The 25913-nt window shown below is 33.7% G+C and overlaps 2 protein-coding genes across 2 annotated transcripts; one reads left to right on the plus strand and one right to left on the minus strand.

Annotated features, from left to right (window-relative positions):
* Positions 1-1886: 1886 nt before the first annotated feature.
* LOC148629211 (calcium-activated chloride channel regulator 1-like) lies at positions 1887-20706 on the minus strand. Its single transcript, XM_088546138.1, is given in 15 exon segments — positions 1887-3058; positions 3060-3598; positions 4040-4246; positions 6767-6931; positions 7636-7906; positions 8591-8641; positions 9958-10167; positions 10557-10841; positions 11154-11381; positions 12028-12134; positions 14461-14599; positions 15653-15809; positions 16887-17016; positions 19011-19299; positions 20337-20706. Coding segments are annotated over 15 exon segments (2970 nt in total). The 5' UTR covers positions 20505-20706; the 3' UTR covers positions 1887-3034.
* A 1893-nt stretch (positions 20707-22599) lies between these two features.
* Positions 22600-25116, plus strand: LOC148629212 (mitochondrial potassium channel-like). Its single transcript, XM_088546258.1, has 2 exons — positions 22600-22832; positions 24091-25116. Exons 1-2 carry the CDS (start codon positions 22644-22646, stop codon positions 24919-24921), a joined length of 1020 nt encoding a protein of 339 aa, XP_088402384.1. The 5' UTR covers positions 22600-22643; the 3' UTR covers positions 24922-25116.
* Positions 25117-25913: the final 797 nt, after the last annotated feature.

Genomic DNA, 25913 nt, shown 5'->3' on the forward strand with positions numbered 1-25913 from the left:
AAAGGGAAAAAATATTATAGAGGTTTTCAGCCAATAAATATCTTGAAAGATAAAAGATAAATAGAAACTTTCGTGATGAAACAATCCTTATGATAAGTCTCACCAAAGTCTTCTTGGGGTCAAAAGTTTTGGACAACTCCTTGTTAGATTTATTGCCCTTACAATGCAAAAAAATAACCATGTGAGCAATTCTGACTCCTGGGAACTCTTGTTATATAAAAATGTCACTTATTAAGACTTTAACACATTGATGTTGATACTATGTGCAAGTGTTTTTAATATGAAATTTGTGAAATACTTTTTTTTCTCTTTTATAACTGTTAAGTGTCAAAAATAAGCTCGGAAAAAGTTAATGACTTTTATTTTTTCTATTTGTCAAGTAAGTATTAGTTATTATCCTCTTACAAGCAGCTAGATACTTAATAATACATACATAGAGGTATATCTGAGCGCCTATGTTTAAAGTTTTTCCTTAGTAAGTGAACGTAATTCCTTTTTCGAATTATCTCTGTATGAAATGAAAAAGATATATCTTTCAATAATGCCTAGAATTTGATGTATGCTACCAGTTTGTAGTGTAGTCCAGTTTGCTTATTTAATCATTTTCTATCTTTTAATTTGGTTATTTCATGTTCTTTGTTGTGGCTGTTTTTTTTGGGTTTTTTTTGTCTTGTTGTTTTTCCACGATTATGCTCTTTTAGATTACCGTTCCCGATAATACCGGTTCCTATAATTTTCCCCTTCTAAAGTTTAGATAACCATTCTTAATTAGTCATTGAAACAAGTCAATTGACTACTTACGGATACTAGTAGTTGTCATTCCTGCTATTCAAAAAAAATAAATACAAAACAAAATAAAACAAACCAAAAAAAACACAAACAAAAAACACTAATGGTATAAAATTAATTGAGTGCATCATCTAATTCTTTAGAAGACGGCTCGGCTTCTGGTAGGCGTAATGCAAGTGTAGTAACTTCGTATGACCCCATGGGTCCGTTAATTTTGAAAAATTGAATATTTATCTATTATTTTCAACCAAATTATTTTTTTTAATGGGTTGTCATTATATGAACTAATTTATCAATCCTTTAAATTCTGTCTTTCTTCAAAATTTGGTTTTGAAAAAAAAACCTAGAAATAATTTAAGCAAGCTCACAGAGAATACCCCCACTTGTATGCAGTTAAATGCATGACCTTCAAGTTCAATGTCTTCCAACAATAACTTTATCCCTTTATGAATATCTGTATACATGATGCCCAATTTCCTATCAAATTTAACAAATATCGTTTGAGGGGATTAGGAAGAGATGGACCTTCAAGGATTTAATATGTGAAATCCTTCATTTAGACAATATGCACATTCTATCATATTAAGGCTCATTTATGTACAATGTTTGTCTGTGTCTGATGTAAAGAACAATACAATTTGTTTCAGCGTTAATCAAATATTCAACCAAACCTGACATGACGTTTTTATTAATTATACCTGTATTCTTATGTTATTTGTTATAACCCGTATTTCTCTGAGTAACATTTAAATCATCAGTTTTCTAATTTCCAGCGGCAAATCCGACGGAGTTAAATTAAAAAAAAAAATCACACTTACAGTTTCTATTTGTTTTGTTCTGATTGCATTCAGTGCTATTTCCTATGTGCTGATTTGTTTGAAATGTATAGAAATGTCAAAGATCGTTGAATTTTCATCACATTTTGAGCCTTTGCCAAATAGAATGACACCGTATCAGAACATACTTCTTTACTCACTTTAATGTTTCTTCTACAGTTTGGGGCTTATATTTTTGATGGAACATTGAAGGCTAATGATTCACCACCAATAAGCATAAATTATACATTTTATTAATTGTATAATAGGAAGTACAGGTGTTATTATAAATGGACTCCCGTTCCGTTTCATAATGAAACACAAGAAACCCGTTGCATTAGTGATTTCTTCCACAACCAGTCATGATTTTATTCAGAAATAAATCATCTTTAAAAATTCAAAAGCCATGATCAACCTGCGTCAACACTCCTTATTTAATTCGGGTACACGATTTTAAACCAGAGTTCAAATGAATATTTTCATTGATTTTTCAGTCGCTAATCTTGTAAGTGAATCATGCACTTGTAATTTCAGTACTGAACATTTGTATATGATTTGTATAATTATATATTACATGTACAATTCTAGCTTTTTACGAGATCAAAATGTACATTTTAAATATTAAATATTATGGTAAATGTGTTCCACGTATGTTTTTACTTGTAAGAGATCGGGAAGTTTACATTAAAAGATTATAAGATGAGATTCAACCCTTAGTCTGTCTCCGAGTTGTTTCGATGGAGAAAAATTCAGGTCATAACGGTTACGAAGACACCCGATTTTAAATTTAGAGCATATCGCAACTTCGCTTGAAGATTGTTGATCTTAGCCGATGGTCGAACTGTTGCGTTACACAACGAAGCTCAATGTCTAAAAGTCGGTACATATAAAACATTACAACACAAGCTCTAATGAGCTTTCAAAACCGACATAAGCTTTGAAACGTTATAAAATGTAAAGTATAAATTATTTCCGAAAAAGGAAAACTCTTATTTTGCTAGTAATGCACAAATGTACAATATGTCAAAAGATGTGAAATTGAAAAGAACATGAATGTATAATATCAATCTACCTAAAGTCTTCAAGTTTCAGCTCAGTCAAATTTGTGATTTTTTTTAAAATTCTGAACCAAGTTCATACATTGAAACTATCACTGATTGATTGGGAGCTAAGTTTAGTAAAGCATTTAATTCGCCGGGATGTTGAAAGAAAGCCAAAATCAGTGGCAGATAAAATTTGACAATTAGCGACTTTGAAGACTTCAGTCTTTGAATATCTTTGTTTCTCATTTATTCTTTCGGTCATTATGGCAATCAATTGTTATGCAGAAACAACACAGTATTCCCGATCTCAAGTTTGTTTTAAGGGGTGTTCTAAATGTTTCATTATGAATATAATGTTTTTAATACCTTTCTGTATATCAAGTTTAATTAAACCATATGTCGCCTACCTCTTATTTCCATAATAAAAACTATAATCTTGAAAGTAATCAAAAGAAGCTTCGTTATATCTTTGCCTATCATGTATTTCTTGACGCTTTTTGGTATGATTTGTTTCGCGATGTCTCTTGGGAGAGTGTTTAATTGTTTTCTTTTTATCGTTTTTCGAATTCGTTGTATCTGTTACTCTTGAAGAGCACTGTCTTATGAGGCATATTGCAAGCGCAAACAGGATGAGTAAAATGACTCCAGCTATACATCCAGCTACAATTGTGTCTGTAATACGAATATTGCTGTCTGGACCAGGTGTCCAGTTGGGATCTGTAAGTTTAGATATAGACACACTATTAGAGTATTCCCCGTTATTTCCATTATCGTCGGTAGCACGTATTATAACATACTGTGTAGTTGCAGTGTCAGGAAATACCAGAACTAACTGTTGCAGCTGACCCGCACTGCTGGGTACAGGAACATTTTGTTCAACTTTTCGTGCTTGTACTGGACTAGATTGGATTTGTGAGAAACTGGCACTCATTCTCACGTCGTATTCCTTTGCTAAAAAAATTAAAATGCATGTCTGAAGTCGTTTACTTTAAAATGTATTACAACACCTTTAAAGTAGTGACGGATTCGTTCTCAGAATACAGAGCTACCTACATAGGCTATCAGATAATATTTCAGTCTTTGTTTTATAACAACTACAATTACTCATTAAATATATATCTGTATACAATATTTTGCAACGTCTAGGAAATTTGATAGTTGTTTGAAACCATAACGTCATACATAGACTACAACAACAAAAAAATAACGAGAGGCTGTCAATCAGACAACAAATCAGATTTTCCTTTATAGTCAAATTTTCGCTATTAAAAAGGTATAATACTCGAAATCAATAAATGCAAAAAGTGACAAAAAAATCAACTTCAGAAAAAATCCGTTGAAAAATATTACAAAAAGTCATCTATCTCAAAAACATTTAATCAAACAAATTACCTGTTCCTACGTCTAAGTCATCACCGACCGCCTTCCATTCCAAAACAGCTTTCAAAGTGTCGTCACCAGATTCTATCGATTTCAGTTTTAGGGTTATCTTGGAAGGTGTTATACTGTCTGGTAAAGGGGTGTTTGTATAATTTGTGATCTCTACCTCACTTGAAAGTAAAACACGCTGGAAACTGCCAACCAGTTCAGTACCAAGCCCTAAAACATTTTCAATATCAAATAAAAATGAAGCTTGAAGTACCTTTTGACGATAAACGCAATTAACTGTAAAGCCTTACTAATTTCGAAATTGTACATTAAAATGTAAATCTTTTTATCTCATAGAAAAAAAGTAAAACATACAGATAAGTAAAATGCAAAAAGACTTAATAATTCATCACCAAGATAGCACCGAAGCAAGCAACAAAGATAATTGGATGTCAAATCAGTAGCAAACCAGATTTTTTCTGCAAGATTTCGTTGAATACTTTTCAAGGTATCAAAGGGATGATGCACAAATTATCCATTACAGAATGATGAAATCAATTATTATTAAATTCAATCTTTGACCTTCATTTTGTTTCATTATTTTAGAATATACCATATCAGAATGTGAGAAGCTTCTGTTGACTGCATTTCAAGTTGCCCAACTGGTAATAAATACCAAACGTCCCATTTTTGCATTAAAAGATCGATAACTCCAATTAATAGCAAAAATTAAGAAAAAAAACAAAGACCTCCCTTGTATTAGGAAACAACATACCAGATTTGGAACAGAAAGTGTCTGTCAAATCTGATTAATTATTCCACGGATAATCATAAAATGAACTGATTCTCATAAAATACACACCAATATGTTCTAACAACGTTTTCAAATCTTTTCAAATAGTTTTAAATAGCAACTTAATACATCAGATTTTACAATAAAATACCTGACAATTATTTGCGTTGAAAGAATTCCTCACCAAATTGGTAGTTTGGGATTAAAAAATAATAAAAAATCGTTCACGCAGAATTTTCCATTGGTTAACCGATTCATAACATTTTTTGTTACATGCATTCTTCTGTATCGTTTGTTTACAATCATATTAAGCATTTACAATTGATATCAAAAATACAGGGAAAGAGTAATCAAGGGGACAAAGATTCTAGCGGAAATCATAAGAATGTAATTCAGGGACAAAGACCAGTCAGGAAAAACAGACACACACAACGAAGAACATAAAATAACCAAAATTACGTACGACGAAAAAAAAGTAAATGAGCAGCTCGGACTCCACTAAAAACGGGGAGCATGGACCAGGCGCACCAATAGGGTAAGCGTCTTTTTTTCTTCTAAAAACACCCGCTAACTTGCTAATAAAATATGAGTTCGGAAAGAGGTAAGGGAAACTATGACACGTTGAACACATCAGTTCTCATAGTGCAGATGGATACACCGTAACGATTCATGACTTCATTCTTTTACCGACATAACCCTGTTCCAGAAGCCTAATTGTAAAGAGTATTGTGTATCTATTGAAAAGTGTACTATTACTTTTAAGGAATGACTGATGTATTTTTTCAGTCTATAAAGAAATAACCTCAATCTTGTTGTGCACACTAAATAACCAGCATAGCAGGTTATTTTCGAGTTGGCACCACGAACAATGGGAGTACAGAAGTAAAGACTAATTATTTGTAAACATTTGTTATGCTTTAAATAATGAACTAAAGGTATTTAAGACGCTTTTGATCAAGGTAAGAAATGCAACAAGGATAAGCAAATGGTTATTTGTTGAACAGCTAAAGGTAGTGGTATATCATTGACGTATGGAAATGCCAAATATTGGTATTGGATTGAATTTATTAAACTTTTAGGACTTAAACATATAAATATTGTGTTGTTATGAATTAATATGTACATGTATTAAAATGCATATGTAAATACAAAGAGCGTATTCATAATGCACTATTATTATTTCAGTTTCAAATGATAATATACCGCTATTTGAACGCAAATTAGTGAAAATGTGTTTTTATTTCATTTTTTTTTTTAAGAATAAACAGTTAGACAGAAAATAACATTAGTCAAATGAAGTATTAAAGGAAAATATTTCGTTTCTGTCTGTATTTATCATGAGATTTAAAAAGTTGTCCTATGAAATCTACATGCTGCATTTTGAAGAATAGGATAGTTATGACTAATATACATTGTCTACAGCAAGAAAAAAATAGCTAAATCTAAGAAGGAAAAGATTTTCCGTTTATTGTTTTAGTGGACCTTGTAATGTTGTTCTCTCTGTTCATCGTTTCATTTTCTGTTTTCTGATAACAATGGAGTTAATTGTGAATACTTGTTAGAAGGTGAAAAAAGAAGACATCTGGTCTAGAATACCATGTATTTCTAACAGACTTTCCCAAACAGAAAATATTCGCCTCATTAATGGTATCTAACACCTATATTTTTCCTTATCTACATGTACTTTTACAATTTAAAAACTTAAGTTTTTCAAGTATTTCAGAACTGGCAGAATGTCTAAAATAAAATCAATAATTAATCCTAAATATGTCCACCGAATTCCCTTTATGAGTGGCGTTCCGCTTGCAGATGGTCTTTTGCAAGTTATTGGGGATTACAAACTTCAGATACATGATCTATTTTAACACACCTTTATTTTAAGGGGGTGATAATGCGTTACCCAAACTATTTCAAGTTTAGAATTGTTTGTAAAAAAATAAGTACTAGAAACGGCTCACCAATGTATGTCTGAACAATTTGACTCGTCTCTTTAACAACTAATACTTCTGCGATGTTGTTCAAATTCTGGATGTATATCTTTATGCTGTGACGTCCATTTCTCTTAAATATTGATGAAAATATATATCCAGAATATATTCCATCATTTTCCTTTAAATCAGATCCTGAAACAATATATAATTAATATTAATGACACAAGTCTAATTACTTGTTATACATTGAATTTTTCACTGGAAATTAGCGATGCACGGAGTCTTTTCAAATTCTGACGCAGTGAAAATAATGGTGTGTAATATTTATGAAATACAGCAGCTGATTCACTATGTAGCCTAATCATTATCTTAGCGGTGACCAGTGGCGTAATGGTTAGATTGCTGGACTCCTGCAGCGTGGCGGGTGGTGGCATAATGGTTAGCTTGCTGGACTTCTGTGGCGAGGCGGGTGGTGGCGAAAGGGAATGAGTTCGTATCTCATAGATATTACATAATTTGAAAAGATGTCATGCATTGCTAGTTTAGTATATAAAATTGAATTCGAATCTCAAAAATAATTTCAATTAAATATTTTGCTTTCATTCGAGTCTATTTAACATTCATCTTTTTGAATCTGTCATGTGTATAACTTTCGCAAAAAATGATGATAATGCACTTCATAATCAATATTGTAAAAAAAAAAAATATTTAATTTTCATTCAAACTAGAATTTATGAAGGCAAACTGTACTTTCAAAATTAGTACATCAAAACAAATTCAAGTATTTCCATCACACATTATACATTCTCAACACAGTTTTCAAAATGAATATTTTCTTGTTTTCTTTTTTTTTCTTTGGATTAAAAAAATTATCTATGCTAGAATTTAAACTGTACCAATGCCATTATCCTTCAACTGTAGAGCACTTGTTTCTGCACCCTCAACAACGGCTGTCACGTTACATTTCAGAACGGGTATCATTCCCTTCATGACTGATACGTAAAGGACAGGAAAGACACCAGAACCGTAAATATGGCTATCACTGGAGAGCCAAGACCGAGTGTTGATAGTACTATCTCCTGCCACTTTAGTTTTAGACTGGATATTTAGTACCGCTGGTATTTCATTGCTTGATGTAGAAGTCACTGAAACACTGTAACTTTCTGTCTAATACACAAAGAACATTTATTCTAATTTAACTATATATTTTAAAGTCTTGGGTACAAGTTTTTGAATAGAAAAGCGTGTGTATGAAATGAAAAAGCGTGTGTATGATATGAAAAAGCGTGTGTATGATATGATTCAAGACATAAAAATGTCAATGTACTAACGGAAACAAGGGAAGTCAATTATTCAGAAGAAGCATAACACATTATCACACAAAAACATTTGTAAGTATGAACCGTAATGGATTATGCGTTCATTGATGATAATGTATGATGATTGTAAGAAGACATCATGGAACAGCTAAAAAATATGAAGTGCAACTGAGACTTTAGGGCAGTTATCAAGAACTTTGCTGTATAGTAAAGAACTCGTAAAAATGCTGATTAAACGTTTTCACATGATTTTGCCAAAATCCAAATCTATGTTTAAACATTGTATAGTTATATGACGTCTGTATACCGTGTTATTTTTTGCATTGATTCAGCTTCACAACTGTAGTAAATGCTGTAATATTACACGTATACCTTCCGTGTATTTACAGGTAGATGTTGAATAATTTATTTCAGCTCTTCTTTGATTATAAAATTATCTTGTAAAATGTACATTTTAAGCATGGTCATCCTCGAATTATAAACAATGATCATTTTCGCAGTAGATTCAATCACAGTGAGTAAACACTATTACCGTTGCTGTGTTTCGTTTACTTCTTGTCGGACCAACAACAGCCGCTCGACTCTGAAAAATGAATTTCAGTCATTTAATGTTCACACTTAAGTCTTTTATATTGATTTACTTGTAGCGTTTAGGCATTACCATGCTCAAACATTCTCACTTAATGTTATCCTTGGTGCAATCATAATCAAACCCTCCATGGGATTCCACGTTGTTTAATTATTTTTTTATAAGTTGTCAGTTATTGGTGTCTTGTTGGTCTTGGTTCATGTTAGATCGGCATTTGATCTCAATGTCGTTGGGCTAGTTCATTTTCTTTATACTAGTAAGTGTAGCAGAAGCAAAATTGTTATCAAATAAACACGTTATAGCAGATATATCTATATATTTATTACCTCCACCACTTGCACTGAGAAAGAAATTTAAATTTAAGACACTTTAAAAAAAAGTTTCCTCCATTAACTTAAGTTGCAAAATTTCCCTTCGTTGTATCGTTTATAATGGCCAAATGATGGTAAGGAAAGAAGGTTTAAAATCTTCAACCTGATGCGCCAGTAAGCATATAAACTATTCTAATTGTAGCATGTTAAGATACACATCCTTCTAACAGAAGAAGTAAAATATGGAATAAGTATATAATCGGAACTTTTCCTTAAAATAGTGATGACCAAGTGAGTGTTGGTTCGAGGGTATTTATATAAAATCGACACAACTAACCGAATACGTTGGTCATAGAAAACGAATTAGACTAATACAGAACCTGAAAACAAAGCATACTCTCAAATATCAAAACGTGATTTGGTCTAAATTTTGAAACATTTAGGGACTAAAATACATAAATTTGACTATTCAAATGAGCATCATCTTACATTTAAAAATAAAATGCTTCACATAATGCAACTTGATACGACCGCAGAGACTTGACCATGATAAGTTGGAATAATTATGGACTCAACATCCAAATCTGCTTTACCTCTGAATGACACAGTTTTGGATTCTTACCAGAAGGATATTGGTCAAATAACTAGATTTGCAATTAAACGAAAATAAATATACCCACTGTTCCCTAAAGGTATTAGCTAGCCCAGTAGTCGGACATGACTGACCCGATTTAACTAAATGTGCAGTATGCTGAGAATACCTTACCTTTATTGTAATTAGTAGAACTCCTCAGTAATGAATTTTGTTTCCCGTTTCCATATTTTTGGTTCCGAGTACTCCTTGTATATATCTTTTATAAATTAACAGCTGTGTTTATGGTTCTAATGCAGTGGAATAGAGGTTACTGCATGAAACAATATAAATCATATTTTGTATTAAGTTTTGTAATATGCAATTAACGAACAATCAGTTATTGTAATAAAGTAAATAAGACCTACTGTGGGTGAGTTAGGAATTTTAAGTGTTGTTAGCCCATTGCTGCTAGTTTGGGTGTGGTCTGTCCCATCAGACCCTGTTGCCGTAATTGTGATACTTGAAGAACCGTCTGATGTGACTTGGAATTCAGTGTCTCTACCTAGAGTCTGGTCAATCAGAACAGATTGTTCATAAGCTTTGTTACTTGATAATAGAAAGTTTTTACTATCAATCTGAAAAAAAACAAACTTAATTTAACAGTCAAATTGTCATAAAAATGTATATCAATCGGTGTCAATGTTATGTCAATGTAGGGTTTTTTCTTTTATTTAGATAATAACGCAGTACATTATATAAATTAAAATAATGGATTTATTTTTAGTAAGGACTTTCATGCACTGTAAGTAATTGTGTTTGGCGATTGAACTAAATTGTTTATAAATTCATTATTACTTTTTCACTATAGAAAACTAACTGATGAAGCATTTGAAAGAAAGTATAAATTGTTTTTTCAAAGCTAAATGCTTTTGCAAATTTAGATAAATCTCAATTATGTCATGCTTGGTATTTTTAACCAATAAAGTGAATTATTGCTATTTACATACTTGAATTAATTACATACTTGTATTGGCAAGTCTTCTCCGACAGCAGTTGCAGCAAAGGCATCGATAAGAACTGTATCAGACCCCACATCTTCTGAGTAATAAAAGCTTTGTCCTCCTGATGCCCTAGAAATGCCACCTAATTGATCATCTGATTTGTCACCAAGAGCCAAAGTGTTAACTGTTATACCGGAAGCTAAGATAACAGGCTGGACCTCGGCAATATAAGGTGCATTCGTTTCCTTACCATCTGTCACCAGGTAAATCATTGATCCTTGCAAATTACTATCACTAGTATTCAGAGTCTGTCAATATGAGAATTAAAATAATCTTCCATGAGTCAGTAGAAAAAAACAAGCAGATATGATACTTAAACCCAAAAAAGAAATCAAAATTAAAACTTTAGTTCAATTAATATCTTCTCTGCAAACTGAGGATTTTTTGGCAGGTACCAGTGACATGCATACTTTTGTTCAATATGTTTATGGATCTACTTTTCGACATAAATTTTCATAATAGCAGATAAGCAATGACATATTGACTTACCTAAGCATTTAAAAAGTAAAATATTTCTAAGCAACAACAAATGAGGATGATATTACTTAAAATGAGCTTACCTGGATACAAGACAACATTCCAGAACCGATAGAAGTTCGACCTCCAGTTGTTGATGGCAGACTAGCAACTAGTTTATCTCTGTCTGTCTGGTTATTTATTTGAAGGAGGGTGTTTACGATCTTACCTTTGGTGCTAAATGTTACGACGGCAACTGAAGTTCCAGTAGCAACTATATTTAAAAGGTAGTTAGATGCTGCTGTGTACATTTTGGTATTCCTTTTATTTGCCTGTAATTTAACATGTAAAAATCTGAAGTCATATTAAAGATCAAAAGAACACATTGGCGCTAATTAACAACTTGAACGTTGAAATTCTAGTTAGCATCTGTAAGTTCTAATTAAATTTTGAAGCCAGCAAAAAGTATTGATTTTTTTTAAATGACAGATTTTTTTTTAAAATGACAATCGTATCCAAATTATTGTAGGTTTACCTGAGAGTGATGTTTATAGGCAATATCTCGGAGCTTGAACTCAGGAGTCAGATTACACAATGTCACAAACAAAATTGCCTTAAAATGGTTGTGTAAGCGATCTTTAACGTTTTACTAGGCCAATGGCCTGTTCCCTTTATATTCTTTTAGTAAATTAAATGCTCATGGACAATAAATTTAACAAATAATTGCGATTTTGCCTATCCCACACATGAACTCAAGCCTAAGAGTACACTACAACTTCTTATTTAAATAGTTTTCTCTAACTTCGAGGTTGAGATGAGAAGTGAGCCACTAACTCTTTAAAACATTGCTTTTACAATAGCAGAAATATCAGGCTACCTGTAGCCATTTTACCGCGTAGTTATAAAACCAGCATTATATTGCTGTTTATCAAGACATCACTATGGAGCAAACCCACCGTCATTCCAGAGATTACGTACCGTCATACTTCCAGAGACATCCAGACACAGACATATGGCTTGATCGGTTTCTATCTCTATTTTAAAATTAGGAGTAGTATTTAAGCTTGGAGAGCCTGGGGTGTTGCCTGTTGATTATAGAATACAAGTGTGGTGTATTAAATATTACTTACTTTCAAAAATTTGGAGTTCGTTTGAGGGGCAAAAAATAGGTTTATAGTCCTACCCGTACCCTTCTGTATTGATCAATTTCCTGTTAGATTTAACTTCGATAATTTACTCTCCAAAAAATTAATAACCTATTATTATTATGATAATAGCAGAGTTTTATCGAATGTTCCCAGTGTAATAAATTTCGATAATTCACACTGTGAAATGACTTCGATAACTTTACTCTCGGACTTTTTCGACCCAAAACGTCACAACTTTGATATCAATCCGCAAATCACATAATTTAAAATTAATGTTGCAAATATTGATGAATTTTAATATGACGTGCTTCAGAGCTCTGTAGACCACATCCAAGGTAAAAAAGACCAACATTCGTGCAACACATATAGGCTGCGTCTACTCAAAAATACGAAGAAACTTGTCCTATAAGAATTGAAATAAATCACAGAAACTCCATTTTATCATTGTCTTACCACGGTTTGGCCATTTATGTCGTTATTTAACCCATCACTGTCGCTCGGGGAAAAACAATGCAAAATTAATGGCAACTCTGTGGTAAAACAATGTTAAATGGAGCTTCCATGATTTATTTCTTCATTATGAAAAAAATCAATATAATAAATAGGATAATCAATCGGTTATCGTGAATAACTAAAATATGATCACTCGTGCAAAGAACGCTTGATGATTTTACTCGTGCTTGAAACAAGTTCCGCACACTCTTTAAATCTATGCGTTCTTCGGTACTCGTGATCATATTTTGGTTACTCACCCTCTCCAATTAATTATCCTATTAACAAAACATGTATGTTATTACTTCCAAATATAAATCCTTCGTAGTTAAAACCGAAATCTCCTCTTCGACTGTTTGTCTTCTTGAATCGTGTCATCCCTGTTCTTATTCAAAAGATCTTGCCTCAGTCCAAACAAATTGTCATATTGTTGATCAATTACTGGCCTAAAACAAACATGCCTGAACTCGGGAACACGCAGATGGTTACCACTTTTCTTTTTACTTGAGTGTTAAATTGACTGTTCATTCCAAACCAACATGCGAGCGAATGTCATACAAGGATAAAAAAAACTAGACAGGGGAAGCATACGCATACAACATGAAATAACCACGTTTACACGTACAAAGAAACAAGAAGTAACTCGGACTCCACCAAAAACTGGGAGCGTGGACCAGGTACACTGGCAGGATAAGCGTCCTTTACTATTCTAGAAACACCCGCCAAGTTGCTCATAAAATGTCAAATCCTGGGTTGACAAAAGAGGAAAGGAAAACTATGACACGATGAACAAATCTGTTCTCAAGGTGCAGATGGATATACCGTAACGATCCATAAGCTCATGATGATGGCCATAATACATCTGTAATTATGGTTATGGCACGAGTTATGCTTCAATCTTGTAGGAGTATAACCTTGTTCCACAAGCCTAATTGTAGGTGCTGAAGGGATGTAGCCATTTATGAAAGAAAAGTTGACAATACGGAATGAGAAATCGCATTTGTCGTATAGTTTTGTCAACAGTTTTCTTTTACCATCGATCTTTAAGATCAAGGAAACGTCAAGATATGGGACTGACTTCATTGTGTCTGTAGTGTCCTTTATTTCAAGTTCTTTGTGAGGGGTAGATGCAATTTATAAAATCCCCGAAACTAGGGTTGTTAAAAGATCGTACGTCATCTTCACAGCGGAAACTGACATCAAAGGATCTCGCCAAATAATGTTCCTTTTGAAATCTATCATAATGGCGTGACCAGAAATAGCATACTTGAACGAGGAGTTTATTGCAAGGCCAGTCAGGGGGTTTAGCCTTTAAGTCCTCAATCTCGAGGTCCTGCAATACCCTTTTATAGTTGAAATTTTTTTTTATGTAAGATAGATGAAATAATCGATATAGATTTGTCTTTGAAATATGGCGAAATTTTGTGATATAGGATGTTAGCCAAATTACATGTAATTGCATCATTGTTGACAAAAAGTATTGGAAGAAATGAACATTTTTCTTCATCTTGACATTAAAGACAAACTAGTTAATTGGTTTAAAAAGACAGTAGAAATCAATTTCCAAAATGGTAAATGGTGGCCACAAAAGTTTCTATAATGATGAGGTAGGTTCAGAAACCGGAGTGTCAAAACTTGCTTCATAAAGCGAGTGTAGTTAAGTGAGAGGTATAAAATAAGGTTCAGTTCGAATGTGATGAAGTCCAAGAGGTTGTAAAATACATATTATATTACAAAAATGTATACGTATGCAATTAATGACATTTATCACCTTTGAAATCATCATGTTCCCTCATGACCTGCCATGCACTCCTCTTGTTACATCTCGTGTTTTGATTATTTGGAGCTTTACTGTTGTGTCGTACTTCTTCATTGGTACTCGAGTCATCGGAATCACAAAATTGTGACATCTTAAAATAGAAAATACACTTTCAGTTCATTTCAATCCACAGGATATAAACATTTCTTAATTAAACAAAAATAACAATATATATTGTCAAGAGTGAGATATTCACAGAGGAAAAGCTCTGGTTTAATAATAACTAAATTTTGTTTGCTTATGCATATTAAGTACACTTCAAGTAAAACTACAGGATTTCTATTTTTGTTAAGAGTTAAATCACATTTCAGTCAAGGAATAGAGAGAAGAAAAAATAAAATAAGTCAGGGTCATCACAAAACCACGGGGACTTACAGTCATCAATTTGATCCATTCAATGAAAAAAAATTGTACTAAAATGCTGTTTTAATGATCTATCCATGTTGGTTTTTCAGTGTATGACCATGGAGAGTAAAATGTACAAAATAGTTAAAATCGCTTTTTAGTACAATTTTTGCCCATTTATTGGATCTAACTCATGACCTCAAGTCCTTGTGTACAAAACTGTTCGGAAGCCCTTTTTTTTTTAAATGAGAAAATGTAAATGAGCTATAAATCAATTAAACAAAACGGTGTGTACTTTGTTTCTACTATTCTTAGGCGGTGATTAAAAATGCAAGCGACTTTTTACCAGGCGGCAATTAAATTTCTGTGGGAGTTTTTCCGCCATTTTACATTTCCGAGTTTTCTACAGATTTCATGGGAGAAACCAATTCTCCTTCAGCCTATTTTTGATTAAGATTATTTCGGCACTTTCTATGGTAAAATTAAAATTTTATCATGCTGTCTGAAGCTCCATGTTAAAAAATTTAATATTACCATCTCGAGTGGAGAAATAATTTAAACCACTCTTTACAGAAAGAGAATCTCTGAATATAGAATGACTGGAAAAAACCTACCGATAATACTACATGTAGCAAATATTATCCATGGGTGGTAGAGATAGACACATCACGTTGATTCCTTAGAAAATTAAAAACATAATCCTGTTTTTTATCTTTTGTTTTTGTTTTTGATAATATAGTGATTACACCTTTTCATTTGTACGACCGTAAGAACAGTTATTGGGAGCATTGTATCTTACCTTTAAAATATTCTGATGCCCCATTAGTGATGCCACTGCCGGTGAATTCTGGTCCGGTATAAAGATACAGTCCCTTTCCGGTATCCCATCAGAAGTAATACCACAACTTTCACCCGTCCTTATATTTATATTTCTACCCGTTACCTTTGCTGTACATCTAGATCAAACAAAAATAAGCTCCAAAGTAAAGACCATCGTTTTGACCCTTCTGATATTATCACTGTCGTCTAATAAAATTTCTCAGTGCTGGATGTCCTATTTCAAATTGGTATTGGCCTAATGTAGCTGCTGAGATGTTATCCATTGCAACAAGTACACAAGACACCAAAGTATTGAAATAATTCTATTCGGTTGACTTTGTGTATTTAAGATGACTTATTTGAACGATATTTGAGTTATTATCCAATGATAATATTGTTTAAACTTATCGACTGTGTAAAAAAATAATATCACCTACTTTACCAAAGTAATATATACACACATGCAGTCTAAATTGATAATGTTAACTTCTTCTTCTCGGTAGTCTTGGTATGTTTTTCATGTACATATTGTTTTTTTCAATTAATGTTAGAATATTTCAATTGTTGCACCGTTGTTTCTCCCTAAATCTAAACATAACTTGCTATAAAGTTTACTCTCTCTTTAAAAGACATACTAGAATCATCCTAGTGTGAATAAGTGAATATTAGTTTATTGAGGTTCAAATAAAAACAAACAATACTTTCATGCTCTGGACCATTCTGATTGGGGATTGATAAAATTTAAGCGCTTATCTCTGGATATTTTGATAATATCTTAACAATAATTTCATGAACTGTAAATTGTTCGATTGTTCCATACGTTTTTGAAAAAACGATGCAGACTAATTCTTCCCATAATATTAAGTTGATTTTCTAAATGGTTATTAAAGTTGTAGTAGAAGACAATTTTTTCATGAATATCATAAAGCCGCTTCTAAATGTTTCATGGAAATAAATAGAAATGATCCTGTCTGAAAAAGGAATTTGGATTGTATGTCTCGTGAATGTCAAGAAATTAGCTAATTTAAAGGTTGTAGTGACAACCAAAGGGACCTAACAGTTTCAACAGACAAAAAAAAAAACAAGTATACATAAAAATTCCTCTATGAGAGGGTTTTGTTTCTGATCCATGGACTGTTAGTTTGAGTACTTTTTATGCCTGGTTTTATTTAAAAAAAGATAAATATAATCTATGCTGAATTGATTAAAATTACCTTGCAGCTTTCCATGTTCCGTCTTCCATGTAATAAGCAGATTGTTTCTCCAGATCGGCTTCTTCATAAGAAGCATACTCATCAAACAACCCCCAACGTAAATGTCCCCATTCATGGACGAAAACATCTCCTGAAAATAAATAACCAGAGACGGCGTGTATATGTGTGTGGATTATTAGTGTCCTTGGCTATCTAACTGTGAGGATCTCACAATGACGGCCTTGGAGCCAATCTATTTGTGGCATTTATGTTGTTTGGATCAAAGATTGCCCCGAGTTTGAAAAGTGCTGTGACATTTGGTTTTTGCTGATTTTGAGTTTTGATTTACTAACGGCTGCTTTTAGTGGCTAAGTTTACAATTCTCTTTAAACCAGGTGCTATCGATGACCGACCATAAAACTGTTGACTTGAAACGTTCGGCATGTTATATTTGACTGTTGATGTTTAGTATAACGAGTTATTATTTTAATCCTTTAGAAGCGGTCAACTGAAACATGGCGGCGATTGACTGATTGATTGATTGATTGTTGGGGTTTAACGTCCAAGCAGCAATACTTCAGCTATATTCAGACGATGAACATGAAATGGATGACAAAATAAACATGAAATGATGATGAAATGAAAATTGGGAAGGGACACACGGATAATAGGGTCGACAAATTTTGATTGCCACAAGAAAAAGGGAGGGATGGGTAGGGTCGGGCAATTTAGCCTCCTCCTGTGGCGGAGCCCTATGGTTCCTACTCTGGAAGAATACAACAGTAGGGTTCTTTAACTTGCGAGGAACGTGACATCTTTCCCAACACGGTGCACCACTATGGTTTGCGGTCAGGTTTTCCGTATTATAGCCTGACAACCCCAGCAAGTAACACGTCAGGGGTACCACATTCCACCACCTGGGCACACAACCCAGTTACTCTGTTGGTAGAGCACCCTAGCCCCCGGCTATGGTTCTGAGCACTATTTAGTCGCCATTTACGACAAGCTTAACGCTGTTGCAGGCCTATTCTTTTGACACCCAGACCTGCATGGGGCAACATGCATGGCGGCGACAACTACTGGTCGAATATGGAGATCGTCTAGTACATCTTAACAGTTAAAATTAGCTTCGTACGTGCATGACTGGGCGTTAACAAAAGGAAACTAAGTATAAATAAAGATTTCTCATCATGCAAAGAACAAAGGAGAAATAAAGCGTTCTTTAGAAAAGTCACTTAGAAACATTTGACTTTCGTTTTACATTTTACTTAAGAACCCAACAGACAATTCATTTGGAGTTCAGAGCCCTTCTCAAAGTGACTGTTGTACATTATAAACGTGTTCACAATTCGAATGATAGAGTAAGAAACCAATTTTGTTACCTGCATGATAAAGTAGTCTCTATCGAAATCTTATTAGGGGATTAATCTATATTTTGACTTTTAAATTCTTCTTCAGATTAATTAACTGGACAAATTTAAAATGACATCTTACACAAGAGACCTTGGGAACGCATTAGTGATAGGTCATGTCTACAAGTCAAACGTGATTTTATTTTCTTATGTCATCAATATGAAAGTCAAAAATAAAAAAAAATACCAATCAAATAAATATTGCAAATATTCGTATGCTGTACATGTGTTTCAAGGAGTAATCTTAGAAACAAATACTTGTGAATTTCAAGGTTCAAAAGTTAATTGCATACAAGAAGTACTCAAAACCAAAGCTGTCGAAATAAGAAGCCAATTCCAGAACCAATAAGTTCTACTAGACTAACTTATTGTAGCCTCATGTTTAACACAAGGAATGAAGCCAGCTCAGTATCTCATGCAGAAATTGATTCATCAAAGTAATTAAGGGAACCAAGATTCGAGCTAAAATCAAAAGAATATATTCCAAGGATATAGACAAGACAGGTATAACAGACACGCACACACAATAAAGTACATGACATAACAAAAATAACACGTACAAAGAAACGAAAGTAAATAAGCAACCTGCCCTCATAAAATCCTTTTAAAAAATTCATAAGAAAATACTAACATGTTGCATATGTAAATCGTGTAAAGGGAGGTACAGGTTTCAAGGTGCTGAATATACAGTAAACTGTTTTTACTATTTGTTTAGACGTGTACATATATTTACCAATTTCTCCAAATCCTGCAAATTTCCCAGCATTTAAAAGATAGGTAGTCAAGTGAATATACTGTCCCGGCGCACCACATGCAGTCTGGCCAAAAACATATGGAGTTTTCCCAACCATCGGATTCTCTTCGTCTATTCTGACGTGTGCTCGAGGAAATTTTTGTCCAGATATTTTCTTGTATTCGTTCTTCAGTGTCCATGTCTTCGGTAGAACAATTGTGACATCTTTGAAATAAAGTTGATTTCTCGTTGCTTTATAAAGAACGATTGATGCACTAGTGACCCAATCCTGAAAGACAAATTCATTTACTGAAATTTGACCCATAATTTTATTTTTCTATCGAACGAGAAAATGTTATACAGATGTGGTGTTGCCTCTCTTACAAGATTTTTTTTACATTAATTTTCACATTGCACATATATTTGTTTTCATATAGTAAGTCATGTTTGCTTACAAAAACTGGCTAATACCTTTATTCACTTACAAAACATTATTCTTCTTTGTTTTTTTACGGTCTTGACTATCCTTACGGATCTCGCACGACTGCCCCTTACGGGGATTCTGTTACATGTAGTATGTCTGTTAGTAGATGGGGGTAGCGAAGCCCAGCCTTTGGGATACCTGACCAAAGATCTCAGTCAGAGTAAGTCCTACTAGCAGCTGGGCTGCTTTGTTGATGCTCTGGATTACTTCCATACCCTTCGAGGTCCGAGGCCGTTTCCCCACTCAATTTGGAAGTACTTCAACGCGTAGAATTTGAAAAAAAACCATATTAGATATTTTCCTGGGTTTTATGTAAAGACTGTAGTTTTTTAACCCGTGAAATAATATGGTAGCAGGGGCGTAGCCAGGCCTGTTTTATTTGTACGCAAAATTACGGCGAGGGGTCTTGGGGGAGTCGCTCAAGGCCCCCAGTGAATCATTGCATAAAACCTTTATTTCATCTTTAAAATGTGTGTTTTTATTTTTGTTACTTTTTCCGAAAGTACGCAACTGCGTATTTGCGTATAGGCAGCTACGCCCCTGGGTAGCATATCCTGACTCGTGTATACAGCTATATGCTCTACATCATACAGACGTGTCAACTACTTCTTGAATACTACCACCATTATACTCAGGTCCCGGGACAGGTGGACAAGTGTGGCAGACAGACTTATCTCGAATTACCCAACGGGTGGATATGACTTTGTTAAATAGATAATTTGATATCCCAGTGAATACACGAATAAGCTTGTACAATGTGTATGCTTAGTAGATTGAATCTTGCAAGTAAATAAAAAACACGTTCAGACTCCCTGAAATACAAGTCCATTTATACAGTTTACCTTGATTTTCTGTACCAGTGCGCTGTCTTCTGTAATCTTATTGCTAACTGCTATGGTAAGTCCACGGTACCCATTCTGATCTACGCTGATTGGAATCTGTGCCGCAATAGATCTTAGAATTAAAACTGAAAATACGGTCCAGAAAATTGTAGTAGTGACAAAATTCATTTTGATGTGGTCAAGTTTCCAGTTTTCCTACAAACCCCTCTATTGTATCACTTTCGACAGAGTATTCGGGATTTTCTCTGTGTGAAATAATGTATGAATACAATTATTTAAGTAAATAAGCTTGTCATAATGACCAGATTAAACGGGTATCACAATATTTAATGAAGGTCCTCTACACGCGATCGGACTTTTAACAGCGGTATTTAATTTTTTTCATACAAAAATAAACACTACCACGTGGATACACCATGAAGCAAAATGTTCGAAACAAAATGAACATAAATATTTCCTTTTTTTAAAGAATGTGAAATTATATCAAATTTTCTAGTACATACTTAGTCATTTCACGGTTAAAAACTTTTATGTATCAACGAGTTTATCAAAAATCAGATGATGCATGGAAATAGAAAGGACCTCACTTTTTATCATATTGTTTATAATTGCAATTTAAAGGGCAGACTACACCTAAGTAAAATTTAACACATTTATAATAAGGAATATTAATTTCACTAAAATATGTTGCAGTTACAAAACAGAAACTACCGGGTGCACCTTTCTGGAATAACATGTGTGCATCGATCTGCACGGCGGAGCCAAATGCGTTTTCAGCTAAATATTTCCGTGTAATAGCAGTGTGAGTGTGCTAGAGGCGGATCCACAAGTTTATAAAAATGGAAGGGTTCGATCCAAAATATTTTCATGGCCCAGGCCGTAACATTTGGTCATTTATTTTACCTAAATTTTGCCATAACAAAACAAACAAAACAAAAATGACCCCCCCCCCAAAAAAAATATAATAATAAAAATAAAAATAAATAAATAATAAAAAAAAATAAAATGACGAATTTTTTAACGAGGGGGTCCAACCCTCAAGAACCCTTTTTCCTGGATCCGAAACTTGTATACTTGTGTCTAATTATATGCGTTTAGGATACATCTTTTTACATAGGAAGCTGTTGTTAAAATTTTGTTGTTTATATATAATCATGTAATCTTGTAAATCCGTCAGTCAACGTAAAGACTTAATAATTTGTTAACTACTTTTCTTTTTTTAAGCGTTTATCGATGAGCTCAGGAAAGGGACACATTTTTTCCAATCTTTTTTTTTAAATCTCGCCCTCTTTTAACTTCAACAAGACCAATACATGTCTGGACCTGCGTCACTGTCACTGATATATTTGCCAGCGTCTAAATACTGATCAAGTATAAAAAAGCATTGTAGGTTAATTACAAATTTCCATGTGAAATGAATAATGATAGCATATCTAACAAAAATGGCTTAGTTCAACATTTTAAAAACGTATAGGGAAAAAATTATCTCCGACTTTTTTATGATAGGAGGTGTTTTTCTTCAATATGTATACAATCCCTGTGCAAAGTATTCCTTTAAGGTTCATCATTACCTTTCGACAAATATGGCCACAATTTCAAAATTTTCCCACTGACTGCAGACAAGCTGGTGTACCTAGGACAATTTTAGGCATAGCATCCCCAGGGCAGGATATGTATATGTTTCATCGATTTTATATAAAATTATATTAAAAACTGACTTGACTCGTAATTATCAATTCTGCATTGAGTCCTAAAATAAACAAACACCAGAGATTCATGCATTTGATATGGTCCACTCATCCCCCTATTGTATACAGGTGTCTATTGTCCTTCTATTGACCAGTAAAGGGAACATCTAAAAATATCATCTCAACATGGTTCATTCTGGGACTCTTTGCAGAAATGATAAGTCAGGCCACTTTTTGATATATTTTTACATTAAATTAATGTAACGTTCTCATATCTAGAGGATCTATGTCTTAAAATTTCTCTAGATACACAGGTTTGGTTGTAGTCAGAGGGAAATTTGTGGAGAAATTGGGCCCATAGATATCCAAAGGTAATTATGAACCTTGGTATTTTACTCAAATAGGCACCGCAACAAAAATGCTTAAGTTCAAGACAATATGCTCATAATGAAGGGAAAAACAGTATAAAATTTCTCCATGATAGTGAAAAATTGAACAAATATAACTTTTAAGTGGTAACCCCACTTCATAAATTTCTAGATCCGCCCAGTCATTAATATATCGACTTCATACCAACAAATTTGAGTTGTCTCCCGTATTACAATTTGGTGCGTACATTATGACTTCCTCGAGAAGGTTACTGTTTTCTCCAGCATTGGACAGTTTTTCCAGAAGATTCCTATCAAAAACATCATTGGATGGCTATTTTAGTCCTTCTACTAGAGGGCTGGCGGACTCTTGGATACAAAAGTACGAGGACTTCGTTGGACTGACGCAAGTCCGGGAGGCTCAAGCTAAAGTATTAGAGGTGAGTGCAGTGAAGTCCCTTTAACTTTTCATACGAAATGAGCACTTAAGGTTGTGTTTTAAATTCTTCTAAAAAAATCGAATTTGGCTTGTCTTTGTTTAAATAAGTTGAAAAAGGCATATTGGGGCCGGAAGGATATTTTTTGTGATTGGGATACTGAGAGACAGGGGATAGAAACGTAAGATAGCATGGATATAGTACCGCTTGCTGTCTAATTTTAGCGGTTTGGGCTTTTACTCTGAAATAAATTTACTCGTCCGTTTGTGCATCTTGGAAAAGCCGTTCTGGAAAGGCATGTGTAGAGAGGCATATTTCATTTTCAGTTCACTGTCCAGTGTAGTCTCCTGCTACTTATAACTGATTTAAACATCATAAAACATCGCAAAAATGTTAGCGATTTCAAGAGCTGATCCACGGTGGTTTGATCCAGGATTTCAGATTAGGTGGCGTATTTGGTAAATAGAACTGAATTATTTGATTTTGGATTTTTTTTTGGGGGGGGGGATAGAATTTGTAAAAAACATGCAAAACAGATAAATTGACAAGCAAAAATGACCAAATTTATAACAGATAATTATTCTTTATCATAATACCGATAGCATTGATTCGTCAAATATTCCCTGTGTAAAAAAAAATAATTCATAGTGATATATAATCTACTTTCTCCTGCAAAAAAAAACACAACACGAATATCAATCGGCCGATCACAACATTTTAAAATTCATGTTATAAATAGCAATGAATTACGGAAAAAAAATCGATAAAAATTTCAAAGTTAATAGATCCAATCATGTTCCATCGAAAGGGGGGGGGGGCATTAACACATGATAATTAAGACGATACATAATAACAAATAGAATAACCAATAACCAATATATAATCACTCATGCCAAGAAAGAATTAAGATTTTTAAAACTTGATCGTGCCGACAAGTTCCGCACACTGGTTAAATATTGGTGTTCTTCGGTACTCGTTATCATATTTTGATTATACGAACTTTCCAATTGACCTTTGCTTCTTACTCTAATAGGTCTTGCGGTCATACGTCTCCTGTTACCCCCTCCCGACCTTCTTCTGAAAAAAGAGGTATGATTCTTATAGCCCAATACATTATTTTGTGCATGGGGTCTTCTGTAAAATTGTAAGAATGTTTACCGTATAGTTACCATATTTTATTTTTTGAAATCAAAACTACAGGTAAAATTATATATCTTATTAGACCCACTTTATAGTTGTACATTGATATCTTGCATTACAGGCTGAATCAAATTTTGAAGAAATCCAGGAAAGAAGACGTAACGCAAACCAGTCTCTGACAGCAATAAGCTCCAAACTAAAAAATGTTGCGTTAGAATTAGAAAAGACCAGTCGTGGCACAGATCGGTACTTAGAACTTGTAATGAAAGAGAATGAGATTATCAAAGAAGAAACTGCTGTAGCAGATGATGTAAAAACCCTAGAGGAACAAGTTAGGTCAAATTTCTCTCTTTTATCATCAGCCCTTAGGGACAGTCACGAAAAAGAGCGAGCACAGGCAGAACGGACTAAGTACTGGTCCATCATTGGCTCCGTTGTAGGGGCTGTCATTGGTATAATTGGCACTACCATTAACAATTACAGAAGAATGAAAGAACTGAGATCAATTGTTCAGACATCAACAGAATCAACACAGGATTATAAATCTATAGCAATGCAACTTTGTGATGCCGTTAAATTTCAAAATAGCAAACAAGATGCTTTCCTTTCCGACATTCGTGAAGTTGTTCAAGTTAGAGACAGTAATCCAAGTAAATCCACTCGTCAAATATCATCCACACAAATAGGTGATATTGTGGAGATGTTGAAGCGCCAAGATGTGAAATTGACAGAAGAATTATCTGGACTAAAACAACTTTTGGGTGAAAAAGATTCTAAGGAATCAACATCTAATGTGATTTATGTAGGCCCTCAGATGGAGGACCTTTTATCGCAAACTGAGAGGAACTTAGAATGGAAGATAAAGTTGAATTCTTTAGCCACTGTGACATTTATTTATGGTGCTTTCGCATTGACTATACCGATCATACTCAACTTTTTCAAAGGAAGTTAACCGATACTTGTTCTCAGATGTACTAGTATACATGTATTTGAATTAGATGAATCATTTTTTGTTGAACCCATTTGAAAACAAGAGCATCAGTTGTCCTCATTAGTCTCGTTGCCGATTTACTGTTTCAATATACCTATTTTAATTTCATTTCCAAGAAATATCAGTGTTCTTGTAATTCAAATAAAAAAAAAATAACTTAATTTCGTATTTTGGATGGTGGGCTGTTACATACATGTTTTGGTTTCCAGAAGATATTCCCACACATCTGTTACTGTATGTCGATTTTTTTTACCGTAGTTCCATGAAAATTGGCGGAAAGGTTTTCTAGTACTAGTAACGGATGGACAATGGAGACATACACCGACATGTCTATAAAAACCAGCTGCGGAATTACGAAAAAGGAAGGGCGCTCCAGTGTTTTCCAGTTTTTATATAACAGCATTTTTTTTTTGGTCGTATAACGGTATTACCCTGTCGCCATCGTCGTTGGTGCCCGTTAACTTTCGTTTGAGAACTTTTTTTATATTTCGATGGTGGAGGGTCCTATAGTTTTGGGAGGTCCCCCTCCCCTTTACAAAATAAAGGACGAAAATGGGAAATAAGTGTTTATCATTAGAATTGATTGAAAAGGTTCATTGTTGATGATTCGGATGTCAATAAGTTCCTGTTGAAATGAAGTTAAATAGGTACGAAATTGGACAATGCCAATCCACACCCCCCCAAAAAAACTTTTTTTCAATCAGATTTCAGAACTCTCTTATGGATTTCGAGTTAGAAGTAAAAGGGCCACGTCCCTAAAAATATCCTTTTTAATTTTTTGTTTGATTTTGAAAATTGTTATTAAATTCCCTTTTCAGCATTATCCAAAATGTAGTTTTGTGTTAGGTCATTAGTGCCTTCCCCTTTTCATCATTATTACCAGGCAGGGTATCACCTAATGTTCTGTTAAAATGGACTTCCCATTGGTAGAAATGGTGAAAAAAATTGTGCAC

The sequence above is a fragment of the Perna viridis genome, chromosome 1, assembly GCF_037379345.1.
Source record: "Perna viridis isolate PV_CMFRI_1.1 ecotype Kerala chromosome 1, ASM3737934v1, whole genome shotgun sequence".
In the NCBI taxonomy this organism is placed as follows: domain Eukaryota; kingdom Metazoa; phylum Mollusca; class Bivalvia; order Mytilida; family Mytilidae; genus Perna; species Perna viridis.